This window comes from Oncorhynchus masou, chromosome 15 (genome assembly GCF_036934945.1).
Source record: "Oncorhynchus masou masou isolate Uvic2021 chromosome 15, UVic_Omas_1.1, whole genome shotgun sequence".
In the NCBI taxonomy this organism is placed as follows: domain Eukaryota; kingdom Metazoa; phylum Chordata; class Actinopteri; order Salmoniformes; family Salmonidae; genus Oncorhynchus; species Oncorhynchus masou.
The window spans coordinates 7,093,511-7,120,212 of record NC_088226.1 but is presented as its reverse complement, the minus strand read 5'-3'; the positions used below and the strand labels follow the sequence as shown (position 1 = coordinate 7,120,212).

At 42.5% G+C, this 26,702-nt stretch overlaps 1 protein-coding gene across 1 annotated transcript in view; it reads left to right on the top strand.

Annotated features, from left to right (window-relative positions):
* The window catches only part of LOC135555438 (ubiquitin carboxyl-terminal hydrolase 43-like), a 104,500-nt gene that overhangs the window by 40,377 nt on the left and 37,421 nt on the right, over nt 1–26,702 (top strand). Inside the window, exons 3-4 of the mRNA XM_064987849.1 lie at nt 13,315–13,418; nt 22,154–22,246. Coding sequence (XP_064843921.1) covers nt 13,315–13,418; nt 22,154–22,246 — 197 coding nt within the window. The remainder of the gene's footprint in view (nt 1–13,314; nt 13,419–22,153; nt 22,247–26,702) is intronic.

Here is a 26,702-nt window from a genome sequence, read left to right as displayed (position 1 = left end):
GATGGGGAAATGTTTCTGTAATTGTGGTTCTCAGTGCTACCAGTGCCAAATCCGTTTGTAATGGCATCTCAACTGGAGAATTGTGTTTACTGTGTGAAGTGAATGGCCTCGAGCGTGGTGGAGCGTCGTAAGAGCAGGACGTTGGTTTGTACTGTAGTGCTTATTATCTTGATTGTATCCTTCAATTTTACACTTACCAATGTCTGGACATGGACTTAAATCGCTGTCAAAACTGTCTGGTATGATCTGGTGGTTACAGAAAATGACCCCTTTGAGCCACTGTCCACTTTCGCTAGCCGATAACAATGCTGCAGGAATTGTTATCGGTCAGCTCAGGAATCACAATAGATTAACTCTGTCCCCCTCGTTGACAGTGCTGCGCTAGCAACTAGGCTCTAGTCCTTCCCCTCAGTTGCTCACAACTGTATCTTTGTCATTTATCTAAATCCTAAGAATCAATTACACCGCTGTAGCTGCCAGGGTGAGGGATTGGAGTTTTAATGTTCTTCGTACTCCCGGGGTATCGGCACACGCCTCTCCTGGCATTGAGTCTTTTGGATTAAGCAAGGTTGACAATTTGACAATTTAACATATCTCGGGTATTAGCGGTCGCACGTTACTACTACATGATGAGTTCTGTTTTGTGCATTAAACTGACAGTGTCTGAAATTCCTCCATGTTCTCTTTTCAGACTTTGTCAATGTCCTCATCTCCTCTGTGCCCAGTCAAGTGCCCCTTCACAATAGTCATTCACTTTGTAGAATGTGGTCTTATACTGTAAATATATATAGCAGAGTACTTTGTTTTAGAAGGGACTTTCACTAGAACTGTTTGAAAGGACAACTTGATAAGCCATTGTAATCAGCCAATCAAATGATCATCTGATCTGACATTTACTGTGATCCCTGTATACGTTGGTCTACTGTATGTCCATCCTGAACACAAACTTGTAACCACTGACCATGCTTTTCTTCATGTGGGTCTGCTGTATGTCCATCCTGAACACAAACTTGTAACCACTGACCATGCTTTTCTTCATGTGGGTCTGCAGTATGTCCATCCTGAACACAAACTTGTAACCATTGACCATGTTTTCCTTCATGTGGGTCTGCTGTATGTCCATCCTGAACACAAACTTGTAACCACTGACCATGTTTTCCTTCATGTGGGTCTGCTGAATGTCAAATCAAATCATATCAAATTTATTTATATAGCCCTTCGTACATCAGCTGATATCTCAAAGTGCTGTACAGAAACCCAGCCTAAAACCCCAAACAGCAAGCAATGCAGGTGTAGAAGCATGGTGACTAGGAAAAACTCCCTAGAAAGGCCAAAACCTAGGAAGAAACCTAGAGAGGAACCAGGCTATGTGGGATGGCCAGTCCTCATCTGGCTGTGCCGGGTGGAGATTATAACAGAACATGGCCAAGATGTTCAAATGTTCATAAATGACCAGCAAATCAAATCAAATCAAATTTTATTTGTCACATACACATGGTTAGAATGATGTTAATGCGAGTGTAGCGAAATGCTTGTGCTTCTAGTTCTGACAATGCAGTAATAACCAACAAGTAATCTAACTAACAATTCCTAAACTACTGTTTTATACACAGTGTAAGGGGATAAAGAATATGTACATAAGGATATATGAATGAGTGATGGTACAGAGCAGCATAGGCAAGATACAGTAGATGGTATCGAGTACAGTATATACATATGAGATGAGTATGTAAACAAAGTGGCATAGTTAAAGTGGCTAGTGATACATGTATTACATAAGGATGCAGTCGATGATATAGAGTACAGTATATACGTATGCATATGAGATGAATAATGTAGGGTAAGTAACATTATATAAGGTAGCATTGTTTAAAGTGGCTAGTGATATATTTACATAATTTCCCATCAATTCCCATTATTAAAGTGGCTGGAGTTGAGTCAGTGTCAGTGTGTTGGCAGCAGCCACTCAATGTTAGTGGTGGCTGTTTAACAGTCTGATGGCCTTGAGATAGAAGCTGTTTTTCAGTCTCTCGGTCCCAGCTTTGATGCACCAGTACTGACCTCGCCTTCTGGATGATAGCGGGGTGAACAGGCAGTGGCTCGGGTGGTTGATGTCCTTGATGATCTTTATGGCCTTCCTGTAACATCGGGTGGTGTAGGTGTCCTGGAGGGCAGGTAGTTTGCCCCGGTGATGCGTTGTGCAGACCTCACTACCCTCTGGAGAGCCTTACGGTTGAGGGCGGAGCAGTTGCCGTACCAGGCGGTGATACAGCCCGCCAGGATGCTCTCGATTGTGCATCTGTAGAAGTTTGTGAGTGCTTTTGGTGACAATCCGAATTTCTTCAGCCTCCTGAGGTTGAAGAGGCGCTGCTGCGCCTTCTTCACAATGCTGTCTGTGTGAGTGGACCAATTCAGTTTGTCTGTGATGTGTATGCCGAGGAACTTAAAACTTGCTACTCTCTCAACTACTGTTCCATCGATGTGGATAGGGGGGTGTTGCCTCTGCTGTTTCCTGAATTCCACAATCATCTCCTTAGTTTTGTTGACGTTGAGTGTGAGGTTATTTTCCTGACACCACACTCCGAGGGCCCTCACCTCCTCCCTGTAGGCCGTCTCGTCGTTGTTGGTAATCAAGCCTACCACTGTTGTGTCGTCCGCAAACTTGATGATTGAGTTGGAGGCGTGCGTGGCCACGTAGTCGTGGGTGAACAGGGAGTACAGGAGAGGGCTCAGAACGCACCCTTGTGGGGCCCCAGTGTTGAGGATCAGCGGGGAGGAGATGTTGTTACCTACCCTCACCACCTGGGGGCGGCCCGTCAGGAAGTCCAGTACCCAGTTGCACAGGGCGGGGTCGAGACCCAGGGTCTCGAGCTTGATGACGAGCTTGGAGGGTACTATGGTGTTGAATGCCGAGCTGTAGTCGATGAAGAGCATTCTCACATAGGTATTCCTCTTGTCCAGATGGGTTAGGGCAGTGTGCAGTGTGGTTGAGATTGCATCGTCTGTGGACCTATTTGGGCGGTAAGCAAATTGGAGTATCAAAAAGGAATTTCGGATTGTTCTCATTTTCCTCAATTAAGTTAGAAAAATAGGATGATCGAGCAGCAGTGAGGGCTCTTCGGTACTGCACGGTACTGTCTTTAGAAGCTAGTCGGAAGACATCCAGTTTGGTGTGGCGCCATTTCCGTTCCAATTTTCTGGAAGCTTGCTTCAGAGCTCGGGTATTTTCTGTCTACCAGGGAGGTAGTTTCTTATGACAAATGTTTTTTGTTTTTAGGGTTGCGACTGCATCTAGGGTATTGCGCAAGGTTAAATTGAGTTCCTCAGTTAGGTGGTTAACTGATTTTTGTCCTCTGGCGTCCATGGGTAGACAGAGAGAATCTGGAAGGACATCAGGGAATCTTTGTGTTGTCTGTGAATTTATAGCACAACTTTTGATGTTCCTTGGTTGGGGTATGAGCAGATTATTTGTTGCAATTGTAAACGTAATAAAATGGTGGTCCGATAGTCCAGGATTATGAGGAAAAACATTAAGATCCACAACATTTATTCCATGGGACAAAACTAGGTCCAGTGTATGACTGTGACAGTGAGTGGATCCAGAGACATGTTGGACAAAACCCACTGAGTTGATGATGGCTCCGAAAGCCTTTTGGAGTGGGTCTGTGGACTTTTCCATGTGAATATTAAAGTCACCAAAGATTAGAATATTATCTGCTATGACTACAAGGTCCGATAGGAATTCAGGGAACTCAATGAGGAACGCTGTATATGGCCCAGGAGGCCTGTAAACAGTAGCTATAAAAAGTGATTGAGTAGGCTGCATAGATTTCATGACTAGAAGCTCAAAAGACAAAAACATCATTTTTTTTTGGCTAAATTGAAATTTGCTATCGTATGTCCATCCTGAACACAAACTTGTAACCATTGACCATGCTTTTCTTCATGTGGGTCTGCTGTATGTTTGCGATATTGTACTGTGTCTGTGACTGAAATCATTTTCAAGGGGATAATTGCCGATCATAATCTCAATGTATTTTATTTGATATAGTCTTTAAGGATACCTACTGAGCATAGTCTTTAAGGATACCTACTGAGCATACACTGGTTGAGTCAATGTTGTTTACAATCATTTCAATGAAATTACGTTGAACCAATGCGGAATGTTCGTTGGCTTGACGTCTGTGCTCAGTGGGTAGTTGCTTTTAATTGGATTTTTAATTTTACCTTTATTTAACTAGGCAAGTCAGTTAAGAATAAATTCTTATTTTCAATGACTGCCTCGGAACAGTGGGTTTAACTACCTGTTCAGGGGCAGATCGACAGATTTGTACCTTGTCAGCTCGGGGATTTGAACTTGCTTGTCCAACTCTCTAACTCTCTGACCACTAGGCTACCCTGCCGACAATATTTGCTGACAAAATTAAATTCAGCTTATTTTATTCAATTTAGACGCTAAAGGGCTTGAAGTTGTTGTGATGCCTCTCACCACCCTATCAAGCACTAAGTTGAACAAATGAAATATCTGTTAGTTTGTTTACGCAGTATTGCTGTTAATAAAAACACCAGGGCAAAGTCAAATAAACATGACTACGTTGCCTGTGGCAGGCATGCAATCGTAGCCTTTGCTGATGAAGCTATTTATACAGGTTTAGTAATAAATCAATATTTGTCCACTCTGCTTCTAATGAAATGTTCCCTCATCAGTTGGCCTTTCCTTTCCATTACATGGCTCATCTTAGAACTGTTGGAAAGAGCTCAAATCATTTTAATTTAATCTGAATCTCCCTTTTGAAAATGTGTTCACCTCCATTTTCACTTACAGCAGAACACTAAAGCGCCATCCTTCACAGACATACTACTTTTTTGTGTCACAGAGTTGATGGCCTAGAAGAAGCAGCAGACATGAACACAGGCTTTTTGACAACTTGCTGTTTCTCTTTGTGTCCATGACAAGCGGAGTCGTTTGATAAAGCATTTATCAAGGACACACATTACAGTACATTATGTTCCCGTCTTGGACATCCGTCTGTTGCCTTTGAGTGTTTGTGTGTATGTCCGGGCGTGCGTGTATGTGTGTGTTTGTGTGTATGTCCGGGCTTGTGTGTGTGTGTGTGTGTGTGTGTGTGTGTGTGTGTGTGTGTGTGTGTGTGTGTGTGTGTGTGTGTGTGTGTGTGTGTGTGTGTGTGTGTGTGTGTGTGTGTGTGTGTGTGTGTGTGTGTGCACCATACACTGTCTCTTAAGAAACTGTACAAGATAAAAGACACCCCACTGACAGTTTTTCGGGGAAAAAAAACACATGTATAAACATAGTGAGCTACAGAAATTTGTCCCAGCAGATACATTACTGTAGGCTACACTACCATAGCATTACCACTAAATGAATATATTTTCAGAAGGAATACGTTTTGTCCTAAAATCAGGCTTTCCATGTTGACTCAAAATATCTACTTTCCACCTTTTTCTGCCTAACCCATTTTACTGGCATTTCTATCAGGTTTGAGCTTGACATTTTTCTGACAACTGATTTCCAAGATAGCATCTCAATGTTAGACAAGACATTCAAGTTTATGAGACCTCTCAAGATGCATACTATAGTTTTCCACATTCCGTAAAACTTAAATTAAACGCTGTCTCAAATAGCCGCCTGTCGCTTTTAATAGCCAGGCATCGACACACATTTCAGCCTTTTTCGAATAAACACGGGGTCTAAATGAGTTGTTTATGAGTAAACTTCAGTGAGCAATGTAAAGATTGAGCAAAAGAAGATAGGAGAACAACATAATTTCTAAGGATGAGACAGCAGTGTGGTTTGCCATGGTCGGCTCAACTACGGGGGATACAAGGCGCAACGAGTGAGAAAATGGTGCTGAAGCGCAAAATCGTTGGCGTATAATAGGCAGCCTCGTCTTTGCAAACCTGATCTACAATGGATTTGTTATTATACTGGTCATACTGGTCACTAACTGGTCATACTGGTCACATTAAACAGTGTTAATAGTCTTTTCAACATCTCCCGGGCTGGGGACCGTCGCTAGAGACCCCAGGCTGGGGACCCTCTCTGGAGACCCCGGGCTGGGGACCGTCGCTAGAGACCCCAGGCTGGGGACCCTCTCTGGAGACCCCAGGCTGGGGACCCTCTCTGGAGACCTCAGGCTGGGGACCCTCTCTGGAGACCCCAGGCTGCCGAGGCGCATTGTAGGCCTGGTGCATGGTGCCAGCACTGGTGGCACCGGGCTGGGGACACGCACCTCAGGGCGAGTGCGAGGAGCAGGAAGAGGACACACCTGACTGGGAAAGCGCACTTGAGGGAGAGTGCGAGGAGTTGGCACAGGACGCACTGGGTTTTGAAGGTACACTGGAGACCTGGTGTGTATAGCCGGCATCAATTGTTCCGGAACTTGGTAACACACGTTTCAGGACGAGTACAGAGAGCTGACTCAGGTGGCACCAAACTGACAACACGTTCTTTTATTTCAAATCTGTGTGTCCTCCACCAACTTAACAACTCCCCCCTTTCTCTCTCTTCCGAATCCTCCTTCTCCCAGACTGGCTCTGGTTTACTCCTCGGCTCCGCCGACTGCTCCATTGTGCCCCCCCCAATTTTTATTGGGGTTTCTGTCGTTGCCTTGACTCCTCGTATCGTCGCCTTTCCTCCTGTGCTATATCCACCTGCTTCCATGGCAGGGTCTTGTCCCCTGCCATTACCTCCTCCCAGGTCGAGGATGTCCTCCACTCATCTTTCTCCCGGGCCCAGGATGTCCACTCCTCATTCACACGCTGCTTGGTCCTTATTTGGTGGGTTATTCTGTCACATTCGTCATAACGAGGAGACCAAGGCGCAGCGTGATAAGAATACATTATTCTTTATTTACACAAAGAACACTAAACAAACTTTATAACATTTTTTTTTTTACGAACCGTGAAGCTAATATGCATAGTGCAGACAGGCAACTAAACATAGACCAAGAACCCACAAAATACCAAAGGAATATGGCTACCTAAATATGGTCCCCAATCAGAGACAATGATAAGCAGCTGCCTCTGATTGGGAACCAATTCAGGCCACCATAGACCTACATAAACCTAGACTTACAAAACCCCCGAGACATAAAAAACCCCCAGACAATACAAAAACTAACAAACCCACCCTAGTCACACCCTGACCAGACCAAAATAATAAAGAGAACTAAGATAACTAAGGTCAGGGCGTGACACCGAGTCAAGTCTCAAGTCAAGACCGACAAGTATCAAGTCATGTCTCAAACTTTGAGATTCAAGTCCTAAACAAGTCATAATGTGCTCTTCACCAAATATTTTTTTAACAAGAGTAATAGTTAGTATATTACATTTATGCAAATCATGAATACTTTTAAAAATATCTATATATTTATTACTTTCCAAATAAACATTATTTTTACATGGAAATACATGGGTAGCCATGAGAAAGACCCCCTCCCAAAAGTGATCGACTATCGAGGATCGCTATGGGGCGCAATCGGGCGATGTAGGCTTGTACACAATCGCCCAACCTTACACAAACACACACTCACTGTCTCTGTGTGGTTACAGTAGGCTAACGTTTGTCAATGGTTTTAGGAACAGCAGTAACATCAGGCAGGATTTAGGCTACCAACTGCCTAGCCAGTTGTAGCTCAATCTTGGGTGCAATTATCACGTTCTCGCACTGATTGACTGTGTGGAAGCTCATTGATTTAACGTTACGTTAGCCTACATGCTACACTAGAAGAGTTATAAATTATATAGCTGTCGGCTATATTAGCCACGACTTACCATTCTTTGTGCAGCTTCAAATGTCAAACAAAATTGGAAATTGTTGCGCCTCCGTCTGCAATTTTCTTCCCGCATGTTTTGCAAGTTGCAATCCGTGTTTTGTTGATACAGCGTCATCTTTATATCTGGAAATAATAAAATAATAATTCATCTTTCCAAGGGCTTATTTTATTCAATTTAGACGCTAAAGGGCTTGAAGTTGTTGTGATGCCTCTCACCACCCTATCAAGCACTAAGTTGAACAAATGAAATATCTGTTAGTTTGTTTACACAGTATTGCTGTTAATAAAAACACCAGGGCAAAGTCAAATAAACATGACTACGTTGCCTGCGGCCTAGGAACAGTGGGCTAACTGCCTGTTCAGGGGCAGAACGACAGATTTGTACCTTGTCAGCTCAGGGATTCGAACTTGCAACCTTTCGGTTACTAGTCCAACGCTCTAACCACTAGGCTACCCTGCTACCCGTTATGTTATCATCCAGAGTCACATTTATTTACTTTCCAAACTATAGCACACATTATTTGACATACAGTAGGGTTTTAAAGGACCAAAGAGTTAGTCTGCATCGTGTTTTAATTTTTGCCACTGAAAACAGATTGCGATACTGGTATCGTCCTAGCCATACTGGCGGTTGCTGCTAACATGCTGCTGCCGCCTCGCAGTCTGATGACTTGGCCAGGCTCACCAGGGAATTTAGTGAGGTGATAAGACTGTGTCTGGGCTGGGCTCATTGGTCTCGGAACACTGTGTTGTTATCTCTGCATAAAGATAACTCTGGAATGTACTATCTCTCCAGCTCCAGTCAACTCTGCTGCTGAGGAGGCCAGAGAGTGGTAGTAAGGCATGAATTCAGCTAGCTATATGTTCTGTAGGAGTATAGGCCTCAGGAGAGCAGACCTCCTAGCCTCTCTCTCTCTCTCTCTGCTCTCAATGCCTGCTCTAAAGACCTGTTACCCCTTGACAAATAAGAGGAGGCTCAGCAGAGCATTACCGTAACACACAGGGGGGGGGGGGAGAGAATGTTATGAGAGAAGGATGAGGGAGTGACTGAGTGGGGTAGAGTGTGATGGAGAGAGCTAAAACCATAGAGGAACTCACTAAAGTGAGAGTGGAGGGAAATGAGAGAAGAGGGAACATTTGTGATTGTATGTGCCTATTGAAGCCCCGTGCAAGAGGGGAAGGTCATGCTTCGGTCACATTCCGGTCTGTGCTATGCTGAAGTGGACTTGGAAGAAAAGACTCAGTGGTGTTGGTTAGTTAGTGGAACTCTCCTCCACACTACACTACACTTTTTGAGCACTCCCACACCACACTACACTACACTTTTTGACCACTCCCACACCACACTACACTACACTTTTTGAGCACTCCCACACCACAATACACTACACTTTTTGAGCACTCCCACACCACACTACACTACACTTTTTGACCACTCCCACACCACACTACACTACACTTTTTGAGCACTCCCACACCACACTACACTACACTTTTTGAGCACTCCCACACAACACTACACTACACTTTTTTTCCACAACCCAAAATTCAAAAACCTCCTTTCAGCTCCATTTGTGAGATGGGGTCATGGTTGAGCTGCCTGCCTGGGAACAGTGGCAGTCAGTATGGGATCAGGACAGGAGACATGGTGTGGTGGAGAAAGAGTCAACAGAGAGACTTGGCGAGCAATAATGCTGTGACAGCCTCCATGAGCCTGTCAAATGAGGGCTAAAATGATACGATGACTTAATGCATTTTCAAGTGCCTGGCGTCTAGGTACAGCGCTCTAGTAACTTCAGTAATAATGTGCTAACCCAGAAATGTGGTTTTAGCTTGGCCTTTTCCAAGTCAACCACTCTTGATAAGAAAAGGTGAGTCAGAGATTTGTTATCATAGTTAAACATGTACATCCAGTGGCTTTGTTCAGGTGCTGAATGTTGAAAGTATGAATGTTTATTTGCAATTTAAAAGAATCCAGAAACATCAAATGTTCTTTGTGACAATTTTTTTTTATTTTAATAGGCAAGTCAGTTAAGAACATATTCTTATTTTTAATGATGGCCTAGGAACAGTGGGTTAACTGCCTGTTCAGGGGCAGAATGACAGATTTGTACCTTGTCAGCTTGGGGATTTGAACTCGCAACCTTTTGGTTACTAGTCCAACGCTCTAACCACTAGGCTACCCTGCTACCCTGCCACCCATGTAACTGTAAATGTCACCTTCAAGGTCAAAGCTGTTTCAGTTTGGGAGCTACAGATAGGCACACACACACACGCACGCACACACACACACACACACACACACACACACACACACACACACACACACACACACACACACACACACACACACACACACACACACACACACACACACACACACACACACACACAAATCAAATCAAATCAAAATCAAATTTATTTACATAGCCCTTCATACATCAGCTGATATCTCAAAGTGCTGTACAGAAACCCAGCCTAAAACCCCAAACAGCAAGCAATGCAGGTGTAGAAGCATGGTGGTTAGGAAAAACTCCCTAGAAAGGCCAAAACCTAGGAAGAAACCTAGAGAGGAACCAGGCTATGTGGGGTGGCCAGTCCTCTTCTGGCTGTGCCGGGTAGAGATTATAACAGAACATGGACAAGATGTTCAAATGTTCATGAATGACCAGCATGGTCGAATAATAATAAGGCAGAACAGTTGAAACTGGAGCAGCAGCACGGCCAGGTGGACTGGGGACAGCAAGGAGTCATCATGTCAGGTAGTCCTGCGGCATGGTCCTAGGGCTCAGGTCCTCCGAGCTAGAGAAAGAGAGAGAGAAGGAGAGAATTAGAGAACGCACACTTAGATTCACACAGGACACACAGGACACCGAATTGGACAGGAGAAGTATAACAAACTGACCCCAGCCCCCCGACACATAAACTACTGCAGCATAAATACTGGAGGCTGAGACAGGAGGGGTCAGGAGACACTGACACACACACACGCACGCACGCACGCACATACACACACACACACACACACACACACACACACACACACACACACACACACACACACACACACACACACACACACACACACACACAAAGGCTGTATTGTAGTCATATATTTACTCCATAATGTACAATTTTGTACCATTAAATATCTCCACTATGCATCTGAAGTGCATCATGTTACTTCACTAAATCCTGAATGCCTGAAGGCAAATGGCAGCTCAAATTCCCTTTGCACTTGAAAATCTGATGTTCGTATCTTTGGTGCATAATTCTCCCTTTATTTTTTATTTATAACCATTGTTTTCCAACAATATGCTTGTTTTGTAGGAATAAAGGCTTAACTGTGTCCTCTTACCTCAACTTTGATGCAAAATCAGCTACGGTGACTGTAACTGTAACTGTATAAATCAGGAAATAGACAATAAGGAAAATGTTCTACTTTGTCACTTTCATAACCGACGTTGTCAGTGAGCACATATTGTGCAGTTGATATTGACTATATTGCAGAGGCATGTTGAAGTTTCACACATCTTTGAAGAGAGATTGTGAGAGCTCAGTTACAGTAATAATTGGTAATCAAGCCAGCAAAATCATTTGTTATTTGCTGTTAAATTGATTTACCATGATTTCCTTCAAAGACATTCATGAAGGGAAGGCCGTTCAAGTGTTGAACCAGTAACCGAAAGGTTGCTGGTTCGAATACCCGAACCGACAAGGTGACAAATCTGTGTATGTGCCCTTGAGCAAGGCACTTAGACCTAATTTGCTCCAGGGGCACTGTACTTGTAATGATGTACGCTGGGAGTCGGGAAGCAAGTTCAGGGAGTAAATACTTTTAATAAATAAACAAAACAAGAAACACAAACAGAGCACTGACATGACACAGAAACAATGACGCCTGGGGAAAAAACAAAAGGAGTGACATATAAAGGGCAGGTAATCAAGGAGGTGATGGAGTCCAGGTGAGTGTCATTATGCACAAATGCACGTAACACTGGTGACAGGTGTGCGCCTTAAACAAGCCTGGTGACCTAGAGGCCGGAGAGGGAGCACACATTACAGTGCTACTATGACTGACCCTGTAAAACAACACAAAACAACACATTTCACAGTACCTATCTGGTGTATGTGACAATAAAACATTTTTTTTATCCCAGGAAATGATAGGGGTAATTAAGCCGAATGAATGCCCCTAACGACATTATACAGTATTACCTCTCTTTTTCTCAGTCATCCATCCTGTCTCAGTGCCTATGGTATGGTACCTTTTGTTTCGTTTTTACCATTGCTGTACCAAAATATCCATCATAACCACACATCTCCTCCTGGCTCTCCTGTCATGGTGCAACCATGACCCTGATACCATAGTGAGAGAATGATTCAGATTTGACATTACATTGGTTTCAAATGACTACACTGCATCCATGATGTGCCATTACATAATCTGCAGTAATTATTATTCCACAGAGTCACACTGGCAACAAACCGCCATTAGAAAGTGCTAGAGACACCCTCAAAAGTGACGATGAAGGAGGAGCAAAGACCATGGCTGCTGTTGTTGATGCTATTGTTGTTGATGGTGCAGCTAGGGCTAGGTGGATTAGTTCAGTCAAATCTGCACTGACGGGGACAGTTTTCAATTCATTTCATTCATTATCACATAGCTGGGCTATTCCCTTGTTGTGTGCCGTCCCAGATTAGCTTGTTTTTTTGACCTTGCATGGTTTCAGTGATCAGTCTGTTAGTTTTATCGCTTTTTCCTCCTCTTTTATCTTTTCCAAGGCCAGTTGAGCTCTGCTGTAGGTGAGTGGATTAAAGAATAAAGAGAGAAGTCCCCCAAGCGGGTTTCATTCACGTCAATACTTTCCACTGCCTTTGAAAATCCCCTTTTAATAGAAAAAAAGACTGCTGAACAACATTTCACAATGTTCTAACTAGACAGATATTCATTTAATATATTTTATGCTGATTTGTACCTCCCCTCAGTCCAGTGTTAACTCCTATATTCATTTGGCAGCAGTGGCTCACCGCTGCTAAATTGTTGCCACTGATGCAAAAAAATAAGTATATATTTCTGCCAAGATGCACTTTTAAATGGATAGTTGTTAGCTCAATGACTGGAAATCTATGGGAACAGCTAGCATGTCATTGCGCTAACTCTAGTAGCTAGTAGCAATGCCCCCAGAGTTTTGGGTGGCTGGGGGAAGAGAGTTCCAGAGTTTGGGGGCGGGGGGGGGGGCAGCGCTGAAAGTCCAGTCCACGATGGTGCACAGTTTTGTTTAGTGGATGGTTTTATTGCTCCTGAGTTTGAGTAGATTGGGTGTCATCCAGTTTTTGATGTCCTGGAGACAGTTGATCAGAAACAGGGGAAACAGGTGAGAGGTGGGTTGGGTGTGGATGTAAATCTGGGTGTCATCCGAATAGCAGTGGATTTAGTTGAACCTGATGTTTTTTTACTGTTAGCGATTGTAGATGTTAAAATGATGTGTTTCTGTTTGTCCACTCTCTATTCCAGGGCCCTGGTATATCAGAGGAGGCGATGGTCACTGAGCCTCCCCACTCGCAGCAGCCCGGGGCATGCCACAGCTTTATACAGGAACACTTCCAGGCACAATACAAGTGAGTTTCCAGTTTGCCAGGTCTGCCCATAGCATACTGCTAGAGAATAACCCTATTACTATCGGCACCTTAGTCCTGCAAGCATTGATGAAATTGATGGCATCTGAGCTGAGCTGAGTAGAAGACAGTTGACTCAATCCCTGGACTTGTGCTAATGTAAAAACAGCTGCCTTGCACCTTGAAGGACAGGTGAAAAATAAATGAATTACTAAACAGGGAATTGTCTTCCATATTTGTGTCAGTCAACAATTTCCCTCAGATTCAGTGTCTTGAATGTAAAACAGAAGAGTTACTTTTCTTTCCTTTGTTCATTGTGAAATATTTTTCGTGGCTCAACCTGCTCCTTAGATGAAAATGCTAGAAAATAATAAATAATGAAAAAGTGTCAAAATGTGACAGCTTTTGTTATTTTATTTACATTAGGAGCCAGTTGTGTTTTTGTCTAACCCGTTCTATTCCTGTCAGTGCACCTGGATGAGGTTGCGAGGGAGTCTGTTGTTGAGAGATTGATTGAGATTTAGGAAGAATTTGGAAGTTGGCTAAACAAAAACATATTGGGTTAAACTTAGTTGCCCATTCCAATTTTAATAAATGTCCTTTAATTATGAACCAAATGTTATACAGTTCAATGCAATTATGGTCATTTGGTTGGAAATCAGTTTCATGCTTGTCTTGGTACAAGCTGTTAGTCCATCGGTCACACTGCCTGTAACTTTGTCTATTGGGTTTTGCACCTCTCCTATGAGTTCTTTACAATTATTGTACAACCAATGCAGAGTTAGGTATGGAGGCTTTTTTCCCACATCACATTCGATTACCGATGACTCTTCGAACCAGTTCTCATTGATTGAATTAAATTGTAATTATCAGATAATGTGTAATGGAGATGCCATTATAACTATAAGTGGGTATAGGTTGTATATGTATTAGCAGGAGAAAGAGTAACCTCATTAAATCACTGCAGACATTCCAGTAATTACTGAGCCTAGCTGGAGCATCAATACTGACAAGGCCCATGCACAGAGTGCAGTAAGAAAGACTGCCCCTCCACCTAACCTTTATGTCTCCTAGGTAACTAGGGACCCCTTCAAGTGCATTTATGGTCTTGAGTAAAATGAGTGGGGTGGTTGGTTCTTGTTTGAGGTCAAGTGAAAAACGACAACTGTACAAATCGAATAGGCATAGATTACCTACATATTGAATAAACGTATACAATCTTTGCTCTAGTAGCTTTCCTGATAAGCTGTGATTGATGAACCTGATTGAGTTTTCACAGTTTTAGTCCTTATAACATTCCTTTCAATCCGTGTTCAGTGCCCCTCAGCGCCTGCTACAGCAGCTTTGAACCCAGAGCCTCTGAACCTCACAAGTGTTCATTTAATCTTGGAGATAAAGCCTCCTAGGTATTTCTATGAAACAGATGCATCTCACAGCTGTGGTCAGGAGATCACTGGAGTTGCTGAAGGTATTGGGGCTGTTGCAGTACCTTCATCATGATTTGGCTGTCCACTCCTCTCACAGAGGTGCCAATGACAGTTCTGCATCCAACTGCCAAGTGTAAATCTCTGTCAAGCCCCCAATTTTACGTTAGCTGTACTCTTCTCTGGGTAACCTTGACTAATGTCGTACTATATTGACAAGGAATTATGCAAACAACTGCACAATAGAACAGATGTATATTTGGACCTTTTAACTCTGCCGTGAAGTAATTAGAACACTTGCCACTCTGTGGAAGTTTCCATTTGCTTTGTAATTTCCTGCCTGTTTTTGTTTCCTCCATCTGCTAATTCCTTGGAAAATCAGCAGCTTGGTGTAATGCCTTTAATACATCTGTCAGAGCGCATCCCTTAATTGCTACCCACTGATGAATGTTTCTGCTTTGACACCCGGGAAATGGGCGTGTCTAGACAGGAAGCAGCCATAGCTAGCTCGGGAGCCATAGCTAGCTCACCCACTCAAACACTGTGCCAGATTCACCCAGGGTGATTCAGACTGGAATCCAACACTTGACTGATGATCACTGATAGTATAACTTCAAAAACAGCATAACTTCGCATTCCAGAGCTACAGCATAGCTTTAGTTCAGAGGAAAAGAGCTCTGGACTATATAGAAATGTCTCTCAAGGAATATTCCATAGCCATATCTTTCCATAACCATCTGTTTTTTCCCCTTGGGCCAGTCCAAATCACTTACTCAGGCAACAGCATCATTGTCTGAGATGAGGATTGAGGCCTGGGTGTGAAAGTGTAAGACTGAAAAGCTACTGTCAAAGCTTTTTTAGAATAATGTGTGAAAGTGGGATTCAGAGTCGCAGTGGTCAGTGAAATTGCAAAATACTGTATGTATTTTATATGATTAAATATTTGTCATACTAATAACTAATATAATACTATTAGTGACATATACTTACGATGTTTGTTGTGCTATTTGTTTTAGGAACAGCCTTTGGAGTCCCTATCTTTGATTTGTTAACTATTCCTCTGTCCCTCTCTCATTGCCCTCCAGCATTTGAGTCCTGGGTGTAACACTTCAGTATGTAATATAATTATCACTGCAATGGGTCTGTTTGTCACTATACAATCACCAGTCCCATTATACTTGACAAGACTTAGCCAGTTTACAAACAAGCTTCATATATACTGACAGGCCTTTTATCTCTTAAGTTTTTGATTCTGATTTGATTTGACTTTCATCACATGTTGGTGTCATTCAATTGACTGTACGGTACCGTTATTACAATTATTTTGTCTGAATGTGATGTCTCCGCAAAAGTGAAGTGCCTACTCTAACTCTGGAAGTATTGATTTTGAACCTATTATATTTACTCTAACTCTGTAGACTGATCAAATCATGCATTGCCCAGTTCTTGAAGGTAAAGCTTTGATATAGCTAGTTTTGTTCTCATCCCACAGCATGACTCACTGCCTAACATGGGTAATATGCAGTGAAAATCTCTGAGGTATCTGTGAAGGTCTGCTCATTAGAGTGAAGCCAAACGGCAGGCAGCAGAGCATGTCAGATTATGGACGTGGTGTACAGTAGTTTCACTGGAAGCTCAGCCTTTTTACAGCGGCACGAAAACCCACCACTCTCTCTCAGAGCTTCTCGCCTCTCTTTGTCTGAATCATTTTGACTGGGTGACCTTTGTTTTGTCTCAACACTTAATGTATTAATATTTCTGCAGGAGGGTTGAATAAAAAGGGCTTTGAAGCATTTTTGAGATTATTACTGTGACTGTGATTATTACGGTAATTCCTTTGTTCTGTCTGGATGCTCAGGATCACCTGCTGAAGGATGCCTTACATATCAACAATCTCTAATGGGGCCACGACCTTTTGAACCCAGAGATGCAGTGAGGCTGCAGGCTCACTGAGATGAATTAACAGCCAATCTTTAGGCCAGGGATCATCAATTAGATTCAGCCACAGGACAATAATTTTCGTGAGATGATGGTCGGGGGGCCGGACCATAATTACAAATCATTTGTAGACTGCAAATTGACCACCAGAAGCCCAAACAGATATATTTGACTATATGATCACGTGTCTCTCTGTTATGTGTGGGAATACTTAGGAACTGATTTCCAAAATTAAAATCACTTGGAGCTCATATCCTGGTGTTTTTAACAGTCCAACAATGAAAATGTAAAAAACAAATACAGTACCAGTCAAAAGTTTGGACACATCTATTCATTCAAGGTTGATTTTTTTTTTTACTATTTTCTAGAATAATAGTGAAGACATCAAAACTATGAAATAACACATATGGAATCATGTAGTAACCAAAAAAGTGTTAAACAAATCAATCAATTCTTCAGATTCTTGAGATTCTTCAAAGTAGCCACCCTTTGCTTTGATGACAGCTTTGCGCACTCTTAGCATTCTCTCAACCAGCTTCACATGGAATGCTTTTCCAACAGTCTTGAAGGAGTTCCCACATATGCTGAGCACTTGTTGGCTGCTTTTCCGTCACTCTGTGGTCATCCAAACCATCTCAATTGGGTTGAGATTGGGTGTTTGTGGAGGCCAGGTCATCTGATGCAGCACTCCATCACTCTCTTTCTCGGTCAAATAGCCCTTACATAGCCTGGAGGTGTGTTTTGCGTCATTGTCCTGTTGAAAACAAATGATAGTCCAACAAAGCGCAAATCAGATGGGATGGGGTATCTTTGCAGAATGCTGTGGTACCTATGCTTGTTAAGTGTGCAATGAATTGTAAATAAATCACTGAAGGTGTCACTAGCAGAGCACCCCCACACAATCACACCTCCTCCTCCATGCTTCATGGTGGGAACCACAAATGCGGAGATCATCCGTTCACCTACTCTGCGTCTTACAAAGACACAGCGGTTGGAACCAAACTCATCAGACCAAAGGACAGATTTCCACTGGTCTAATGTTCATTGCTCATGTTTTTTGGCCCTAGCAAGTCTCTTCTTATTATTGGTGTCCTTTAGTTGTGCTTTCTTTGCAGCAATTCGACCATGAAGGCCGAATTCACGCAGTCTCAACTGAACAGTTTATGTTGAGATGTGTCTGTTATTTGATACGTTCATGGTAACTAATGAACGTATCCTCTGCAGCAGAGGTAACTCTGGGTTTTCCTTTCCTGTGGTGGTCCTCATGAGAGCCAGTTTCATCATAGCCCTTGATGGTTTTTGACTGACCTTCATGTCTTAGAATAACGATGGACTGTCGTTTCTCTTTGCTTATTTAAGTAGTTATTGACATAATATGGACTTGGTCTTTTACCAAATAGGGCTATCTTCTGTAGACCAACCAAAGCTACCTTGTCACAACAGAACTGATTGGCTCAAACGCATTAAGAAGGAAAGAAATTCCACAAATTAACATTTAACAAGCCACACCTGTTCATTTAAATGCATTTCAGGCTACCTCATGAAGCTGGTTGAGAGAATGCCAAGCGTGTGCAAAGGGTGGCTGTCTTGTTTAAGACTTTTTTGGTTACATGATTCATATCTGTTATTTCATAGTTTTGATGTCTTCACTATTATTCTACAATGTAGAAAATAGTAAAAATTAAGAAAAACCCTCAAATGAGTAGGTGTGTCCATACTTCTGACTTGTACTATATACAGTGGGGAGAACAAGTATTTGATACACTGCCGATTTTGCAGGTTTTCCCTACTTACAAATCATGTTGAGGTCTGTAATTTTTATCATAGGTACACTTCAACTGTGAGAGACGGAATCTAAAACAAAAATCCAGAAAATCACATTATATGATTTTTAAGTAATTCATTTGAATTTTATTGCATGCAATAAGTATTTGATACATCAGAAAAGCAGAACTTAATATTTGGTATAGAAACCTTTGTTTACAGAGATTACAGAGATCATACGTTTCCTGTAGTTCTTGACCAGGTTTGCACACACTGCAGCAGGGATTTTGGCCCACTCCTCCATACAGACCTTCTCCAGATCCTTCAGGTTTCGGGGCTGTCACAAATGCTAATTAATTAATTAAAATCATACAATGTGATTTTCTGGATTTTTGTTTTAGATTCCATCTCTCACAGTTGAAGTGTACCTATGATAAAAATTACAGACCTCTACATGCTTTGTAAGTAGGAAAACCTGCAAAATCGGCAGTGTATCAAATACTTCTTCTCCCCACTGTATATATTATTAGTTATTTATTTTTCTCTGAAAACTTGGGGGGCCAAATAAAACATCCTGCAAGCCAAATTGGGGGAACCCTGCTTTAGACACTTAACCTTTAGTAGATTGTTCTAATAATAGCTGTTATAACAAATATAATTAATTAAATTATTTTTCAGGAAATGTGACACTGAACGTCCAGATACTTGGAAAATGGCTTTTAGAGTTTTACCCAGGCTAGTGTGTTTTTTGGGGGCCGCCCATTGTTTTTTGGGGGGGCGGGGATTTAGTTTTTGGTTAAAAGAAAATACTTAAATCAACAGGAAAATAGTTTAATTTAGGAAATCTGTTCCCATGTATTCCCACAAATAAAAAAGGAGACATACAATAAGTGCACAAAACATGCTCTTTCCATGTCATAGACTGACCAGGGGAATCCAGATGAAAAGCTATGATCCCTTATTGATGTCACTGGTTAAATCCACTTCAGGCAGTGGAGATGAAGGGGAGGAGACGGGTTAAATAAGTATTGTCTCGCTCGCTCCCTCTCTCTCGCTCTATATATATATATATTGTATTTCCCCCAATTTCTCAATATAGGGGCGGTGGGTAGCCAGCCTGGTGGTTAGAGTGTTGGGCCGGCAACCGAATGGTTGCTGGATCAAATCCCTGTGCCGACGAGGTAAAATTCTGTCATTCTGCACCTAAACAAAGCATTTAACCCACTGTTCCCCGGTAGGCTGTCATTGTAAATAATAATTTGTTCTTAACTGACTTGGCTTGTTAAATTTAAAATATCCAATTACAATATTGTCTAATTGCTGCAGCTCCCCAACAGGCTCGGTATAGACAAAGGTTGAGTGATGAATCCTCTGAAACAGGACCCACCAAACTGTGCTTCTTAACCCCTGCCTGCTTAACCCAGAATCCAGCTGCACCAATGTGTCAGAGGAAACACCGTTCAACTGATTACCGAAGTCAGCCTGCAGGCACCTGGCCTACCACAAGGAGTCACTAGAGCACGATGTGCCATATAAAGCACCCCCGACCAAACCCGGTGCTGGATTTTTTACGTTCAACAGTTTCCCGTGTGTATCAAGAATTGTCTACCACCCAAAGGACATCCATCCAACTTGACACAACTGTGGGAAGCATTGTAGTCCACATGGGTCAGCATCCCTGTGGAATGCTTTCAACTCCTTGCAGAGTCCCTGTCCCTATGAATTGAGGTTGTTCTGAGAGCAAAGGGCTGTTTTGTACACTCGGTGTATGTGATCGTGTCTCAATGTAAATAGGGTATGAAAGTATTGTTATTTTCAAATATAATCTCTTTTTGGGCTTAGTTGGGGTCAATTTGCAGTGTAAAAATTATTATAATTATGTTTTGGTCCCCCACTATACGCTCCCTCAAAAATCGTCCCGTGGCTGCCTACCCCTGGGCTAGTGTTTAAGCTGACTCAAACTATCACCCTTCAGCATCACTGCTTCATAGACAGGGATTCCCTCTCAAGTGCTGCTCACACTTCATCCATTAGGCATCACGGAAATATCACCTCCTTTTCCTTTAGGCCTAAGTGTTCCTTACCAATGCACAGTACATCTATGTTTTATTGGAGCTGCTGGAGTGTTATTTGTATGCAAGGATGGGCAGCTCCTCTGTTTCCTGTTGAGAATAAGACATCCGTAGGGGAGCGATCCACTCTGCCAAGAGAGAGCTCCACTCTGCCAAGAGAGAGATCCACTCTGCCAAGAGAGAGATCCACTCTGCCAAGAGAGAGCTCCACTCTGCCAAGAGAGAGATCCACTCTGCCAAGAGAGAGCTCCACTCTGCCAAGAGAGAGATCCACTCTGCCAAGAGAGAGATCCACTCTGCCAAGAGAGAGATCCACTCTGCCAAGAGAGAGATCCACTCTGCCAAGAGAGAGCTCCACTCTGCCAAGAGAGAGATCCACTCTGCCAAGAGAGAGATCCACTCTGCCAAGAGAGAGATCTACTCTGCCAAGAGAGAGATCCACTCTGCCAAGAGAGAGATCCACTCTGCCAAGAGAGAGCTCCACTCTGCCAAGAGAGAGCTCCACGCAGAGCCAGTGTCAGCTGGGTTGAGTTGAATAGGGCTTTATTCACCCCTGTGGGTCTGTCAGGTGCCTTCCTAGAAGGGAAACACATTTAAACAGCTATGCTCTGGCTAAGATTTCCATGGTAGGCTGCCCCTTGTAAAGGTTCCTGACATGCAGGCTGGAGAAGTGAAAGCTCTGTGCACTGATCATATGAAAAATTCTAAACACAAGAATAGGGGAATACTGTCTTAAAATATCGCCTTGCTGGGTAAAAGAGGAAGAGGGAGATTTATGCTTGAAATTCAGATTTGCGAAGAAACCATAGCTTTGTCAACTTGTTTTGATTGTATGCAGCAAAGTCATTGTTGAACTCAATTCCACTCCAGTCCTAAAGGCTATTATAGTTTCAGGCAGCCTTGTGAAATGCTTTTCGCTTCCTGACTAGAAGAACCAGTCATGGAGTTCTTGCCATAAAACTATTACAGGATTTAGAAGTACTTCAAGTCAAGTTCAATTCAAGTCAAGTTCAATAGCACTGCAGTCTGAGGACTTCCATGGAAATACCCTCTGACTCTTTGTTCAAACAATTAGTGATTTGCCAGAATAAGCAACTTCCTCTCCTAAACATAAAGGGGTTTGTTGGAGACAGTGTGTGAACCAGGTGTGGAAGGAAATATTGGTAAAATGGAAGATTTGCTCTCTTTTCCTGTCCTTTGAGTCCTATGGCCTGAACATTCATATAGGGAGTAAACAAGCCATATCTTAGTACTGTTCTCTATTCTCCCCATGATGGTATTAGTGATCATTAGGGAATCGCTGCGTTCTGGTTCCCATTTAAAGGCCCAGTCGCACCATGGGGGTTTTTCCCACTACCCACCCCCCTTACATCACTTATCTTTCCCATAGAAAATCTCTACAGAAAACCTCTACAGCAACACATCAGTGTGTCCATTTTAATAGCAAGATGCACTTTCCTGCTGGCCTGACAGAGAAGAGCATGTTCAGGTGTCTAAAACAGGCATCAAACTTCACACAATCTTGTTTTTCTTTCCACAGGTCATCGCTGACCTGCCCTCATTGTCATAAACAGAGCAACACCTTTGACCCTTTCCTCTGCATTTCACTTCCCATCCCTCTGCGCCACACCAGGTGAGTACTATCCCTTTTAGGGCACCAACCATACTGAAGACACAACCATGCAACACATCACACCACACCATGGTACTACGTGCAGATATTAGGAGACATCTGTCAGTGAGAGTCAAAGCCATAGTAGACGGAAAGACTTGCCTTAGGTACAGACGTAGAAATACACCGTAGACAAGACTCAAGCACTGGTGTCTTTTTAACATCCCTTTCAGTCCTCTAGAGGCTCATAATGTTAGAGGAATGGATAAAGATCTGAAGTAGCACAGAGAAACAATAGACCTGGCTGAGATGGAAAGCCCTGAGGAGCACCACCTCAGAAACCAGGAACAATGTCACATTCATGCCCAGGTCACAAAGATCACTCCATCCTTTTGACAACGTTGTTTTTTATTAAAAGCAGAAGATAATGTTTCCTCTCACACACCGCCTGACAACACTAAGTCAAAACAGTATGGTTCTCACCTTTATTCTCCAGTGCAGATGGAGGCGTTGTCCTAATTGGAAAATATTATTTAGAGTCAAGCGATAAGTTGAACACCTATCTCAGATTCCTGGGCTGGGGTGTCATAGAAGTGCATGCAGATGTGTCCTCCTTTTGAGGTACCAGAGTGTGCCTAGCAAATTCAAAGCCTAACACACACTCATCTATCCAATCCTACACCACAAATGGACACGACAACGTTGATCTCATACTGTAGATCATCATTCATACTGAGCATGCAACGTAAAGCTAGAATCCTTAGTTGCTACATGAATTTGAGAGTGGATACATATTTCCAGCCCCATCCCTTAGCTTTTTAGTGATAAAGGGGCGGGGAAAACGCTTTGTTATTGTTTCAATGAAGGATTCTAGCATTAACAAGTATTATTGGTGCAGCACTCCACCAATCAGGCCTTTATGGCAGAATGGCCGGACGGAAGCCACTCCTCAGTAAAAGGCACATGACAGCCCACTTGGAGTTTGCCAAAAAGCAGCTAAAGGACTCTCAGACCATGAGAAACAATATTCTCTGGTGTGATGAAACCAAGATTGAACTCTTTGGCCTGAATTTCAAGCGTCACGTCTGGAGGAAACCTGGCACCATCCCTACGGTGAAGCATGGTGGGGGCAGCATCATGCTGTGGGGATGTTTTTCAGCAGCAGGGACTGGGAGACTAGTCAGGATAGAGGGAAAGATGAACGGAGTAAAGTACAGACAGATCCTTGATGAAAACCTGCTCCAGAGCACTCAGAACCTCAGACTGGGTCAATGTTCACCTTTCAACAGGGCAACAACCCTAAACACACAGCCAAGACAACGCAAGAGTGGCTTCGGGACAAGTCTTTGAATGTCCTTGAGTGGCTCAGCCAGAGCCCTGAATTGAATCCGATCGAATATCTCTGGAGAGACCTGCAAATAGCTGTGCAGCGACGCTCCCCATCCAGCCTGACAGAGCTTGAGGATCTACAGAAACTCCCCAAATACAGGTGTGCCAAGCTTGTAGTGTCATACCCAAGAAGACTCAAGGCTGTAATCGCTGCCATAGGTGTTTCAACAAAGTACTAAGTAAAGTAACATTTCTAAAAATCTGTTTTTGCTTTGTCATTATGGGGTATTGTGTGCAGATTGATGAGAAAAAAACAACAAATGAATATATTTTAGAATAAGGCTGTAACGTAACAAAATGTGGAAAAAGTCAAAGGGTCTGAATACTTTCTGAATGTACTGTAGATGCAAAAATGTCATTGCAGCCTGTGGTGCCTGGCCTTAAGCAAGCTTTTATGCTAATTGGAGAATCGTTTAAAAAAATCTAGCTCTAACAAACAGCTTGCCAGCCAAACTTTACATAATCGCCTCATTCGTTCTACTTTTGGCTAATGGCATTGAATACTGTAGACAGTTATGAAAGGAAGAAACAGATGGTTTGCCTTTTAAGATTTTGTACATGGTTGCCCATGTAAGAAAAAAGGTGTCATATACAAAACTATCTCCATAAACCCTAACACAAAATAAAGTGCAGACTTTCAACGCCAACAGTCATTAACAACAACCCCAACCTTACACATATACATTTATTTATTGGACTGCTACAGTACCTATTTTCTGACAGAAATGTGTTCCCACATGTCATATATACAGAATGTGGTTAGTTATGATCTAGTGTGTTAACCAATGTGGCAGAGTCAGCCCGACATGGACCCATATTTATGTTGTACCCTAATGGACTGAGTGGTATGGCAGGCGTCTCCATTTAAACACATTAACTTCACTAAATGAGCCGCTCATTACAGATCAGCATGTTGTTACTGTAAAGATCCTTCAGAGATCTTGTTGTATAATGTTCCTGTCCTCCTGAGGAAAAGGTTTGCGATTCATTATCATGATTGATTCAGCTTTGTACTCAGAGATGGGGAGCTAAACCTCAGAAAGGTGTTCTCGGGATGTAGCCACTATTTGCAGTAGCTTAGTGTAATCATAGACTCAGATTACCATTCAATTGAGGGCTTTAGTTGAGTATTCAGTCACTGGGAATTGAATTCCCATTATAGGTATTGGGTGCATCATGTCACGTTATAGATTGTTAATTATCCCTATGCCTGCCTTTCTAGTTCTGAGCTGTTGAGTGTGTGGGGATGTTTTGCCACTCCCAGAATGGTTCCAAACAAGGTAATTAGTATGAATTAGTAACGCTTGCCTGCTCAGAGCACCGTTGATTAACTGCTGCCTTCACTGTTTGTGTCTTGAGACACAAAAAGAACCGTGATAATATGAGGCACTGTTTTGGTGTTCCTACTGCCTAGTCAAAGGCAGATATAGGAATGGACTCAGGTGCGCTGCGTCTGTGCATATAGATGTACACAGACTGCATGACCGCTACATACCTCTCACTATAGCATGTGCTGAGAATCCTTGACACCCAGTGTAGAGGTTATCCTGAGTCCAGACAGCAGGGGATCTCACAGCTCAACAACATTTACTTACTTAAGTAATGCCTGTAATGCCGGTGTTTGGAGGATATATTGGCACGGGTGTTGTTAGGCCCGAGAAGAAGTTGAGGGTGTTAGGGTTCGTTCCTTACGTCCTTCTTTGTCAATCATTGGTTCATTGGTGAAATTAGCATTATGACAATATTTTTCATTAAATTATTCAAAAGCCTTTATTAATGCAATTGCAGACAGACGTTGACAAATAGGAACATAGCATGCATGTTTCTGAGTAAGTTCTACCTCAAACAAAATGTCTCAAGTTGTTTTATTAAATCAAAGTCCCGCCTTAGTGATGTCACTGACTACATCATTACTTTTTTACTCCTGAGAGCAAAACCCTGCATCCATGGCTATACAAACATAGAGTTTCAGTGTTTATCTAAAAGCTAGGCAATAAATGTCTCCTCCCTAAATGTTGATCTATTGTAGAATGTCTGAGTAGTCTCTTATCTCCCACACTCCCCTGCAGAGTTCTGTCTTAGTCACACATTGAGTTAGTGAATGAGAAAACAACTGTGGTACCATTCTAAAAGCATATAATGAAAATATTGTTTATCTGTAGTCTAGGACCCTATAAATGTAAGGAGGGGTCTTATAACCCCTCCCCTTCTATTAATATAACATAAGCATAATCAGTTATTCTAATACATCAAACATTTGTACAGCCCAAAATCATGACCGCGAGGTGAATCCTGACAAGGGCCAGCAAACCGTGCCAATATATCCTCCAGACAACGGCTTCGAGGGCATTGTCACTTTTATACAATGGGTTACCAACATATTCAAATAATGATTTACATATTTTAATTAAAAACGTTATTTTGATGGATTTATTCATACTATTTCATCCTTCCACAAGATATAGTCCCGACACAAATCTAGGGTTGCTACCTAAGCCGATTGGTCGTTCATTCTATCAGTTCGGTTGCCAGAGACGCGACCCAGTCATTCAGTCTTTTTGTTCTTTATCTATGGACGTGACCCAGTCGTTCATTCTAAATATTCCATTGCCATATTGGCTGGTAATGTTCTTATCACTTGCTTGCTAGCCAACTACGGTTAACTTACAGTCACGTCAACAGTGCAGCCAGAATAACAACAAAGTAGCTGCATTTGCATTTTAAGCTGTTTTCTACTGACATTTATTTGGATACGTCCATAACAATGAGCTAATGATGCACGATTTCACCTGGCGTAAGAGCTAGCCAACAACACAGCTAACACAATCACTTCAAACTGAAACTGGAAAAACTTCAAACTAGCTGCTCTTCGTTTAGTTTTACCTGTTTTCTATTGATAGTTATTTGTATATATCCAGAGAAATTATGCTAATTCATGATTTAGACTGGCTGAGAAAAGCTGCCTACCTGTCTGTCTCATCCCGACTCCCGACACGTTCATTACTATGGGACAGCTGGAGATCGAATTTGAATATTGAAACAATATTGCAAATGTCGGAGTGACAGACAGCAAGGTTTATTCAAATCT